General features: G+C 37.5%; 1 protein-coding gene across 1 annotated transcript; it reads left to right on the top strand.

Annotated features, from left to right (window-relative positions):
* The first annotated feature begins 389 nt into the window (after positions 1-389).
* Positions 390-1,361, top strand: LOC147722220 (olfactory receptor 6F1-like). Its single transcript, XM_086967279.1, has one exon. The coding sequence runs from the start codon at positions 390-392 to the stop codon at positions 1,359-1,361; it is 972 nt and encodes a 323-aa protein (XP_086823405.1).
* The last annotated feature ends 222 nt before the right edge of the window (positions 1,362-1,583 follow it).

Here is a 1,583-nt window from a genome sequence, read left to right on the forward strand (position 1 = left end):
GAGACTTTAAAAGTGTTGATTTTTTGTGTGAGCTCTATCTGATAACATTGTTCAATGTCTACAGGAAAAAAAGCAACAGCAACAGATCTGATGGATTAAATGGTGTTGGGCCCTCTCTCACATTATTTGGGCCTAGTAAAAAAAACTTGGTGGCCAGAAGTGAAGTATAAAATAAAAGGTTTCCATCGAATATCATGTAGAGAGATCTGAGCTTTTGCACTTCAACAATTATGTATCAATGTTGTATTAAATGCAGTGCTTTTGAAATTTTCTCGAAAACAATGTAAAATATACCGGGAGTAGATAGGAAAAACATTTCATAGTTTGAATATTCATCTCAGGTTTCTGTTTTCAGTTTGTTTTGCATGCAATCTAAGAAACAAAGAGACATGGAAAAAAGAAATACAACGAGTGTCGATCACTTCATTCTTATTGGGTTTACTCTAATCCGAGAACTGCAAATAATACTATTCTTTGTCGTATGTACCATCTACATCATAACAATCCTTACAAATGTCCTGATAATAGCCATCATCAGGAGGACGCCTTCTCTGCACAAACCCATGTATATATTCATTGGAACCTTTTCTTTTTTGGAATTATGGTACCCTTCAACCACAGTCCCCAAATTTCTTTCAAACCTCCTCACAGGGAGCAAATCAATATCTTTCCATGGATGCATTGCACAATGTTATTTCCATTTCTCTTTTGGAGCTACTGAAAGTTATCTCCTGGTATCCATGGCCTTTGATCGCTATATAGCTATCTGCTATCCTCTGCGTTACATGCTCATCATGAACCATAAACGATGCACTCATCTTGCTGTGGGTTCTTGGGTGTGCGGCTTCTTGACTTTCATTGTAACACTCTTTAACATATCAAGACTACACTTCTGTGGTCCTAACAAAATTAACCACTACTATTGTGACTTTGCTCCTTTGATGACGCTCTCCTGTACAGATATCCAAACTGCCGAGCTAGATTTCTTTATGGTGGTTACTGTTGGATTATTAGGCTGCTTGATAGTGGTTTTAGTATCCTATGTATGGATCATTTCAGCTATCATAAGAATGTCCAGAAGCACAGGGAGGACGAAGGCCTTTTCCACATGTGCCTCCCATCTCGCTGTAATAACTTTATTCTTTGGGACTTCCATTTATATGTTTGTTAAGCCAACAGGGAGACGTGCTTTACATACCAACAAAGTTGTTTCTGTCTTCCCGTCCATTGTGACACCACTGCTCAATCCTATCATTTACACCCTAAGAAACAAGGAGATAATGAACCCCTTGAGAAAAGCTACAAAGGGTGTGGAAATATTAAAGCAATGCAACTGTTTAGGTGTTATACGGAAAAATTAAGAAATTAAAATTTCTAAGGGCCTGATTCACAAACGTACACTTTGCGTAAGTTTACAATTTTTTGTAAATTGTACAAATTTTTTGTTTTGCTATTCACAAACTTTGAATTATTAGTAACTTCATGACTGCAGGGCAGAGAACTCCACCCGTAAAAAGATAGGCCTGTCCTATCTATTTATGTGCAGAGTTCTCCGTCCAGTTTGCAGAGTCTTTGCACTCATA

The sequence above is a fragment of the Lissotriton vulgaris genome, chromosome 4_1, assembly GCF_964263255.1.
Source record: "Lissotriton vulgaris chromosome 4_1, aLisVul1.2, whole genome shotgun sequence".
Taxonomy (NCBI): Eukaryota; Metazoa; Chordata; class Amphibia; order Caudata; family Salamandridae; genus Lissotriton; species Lissotriton vulgaris.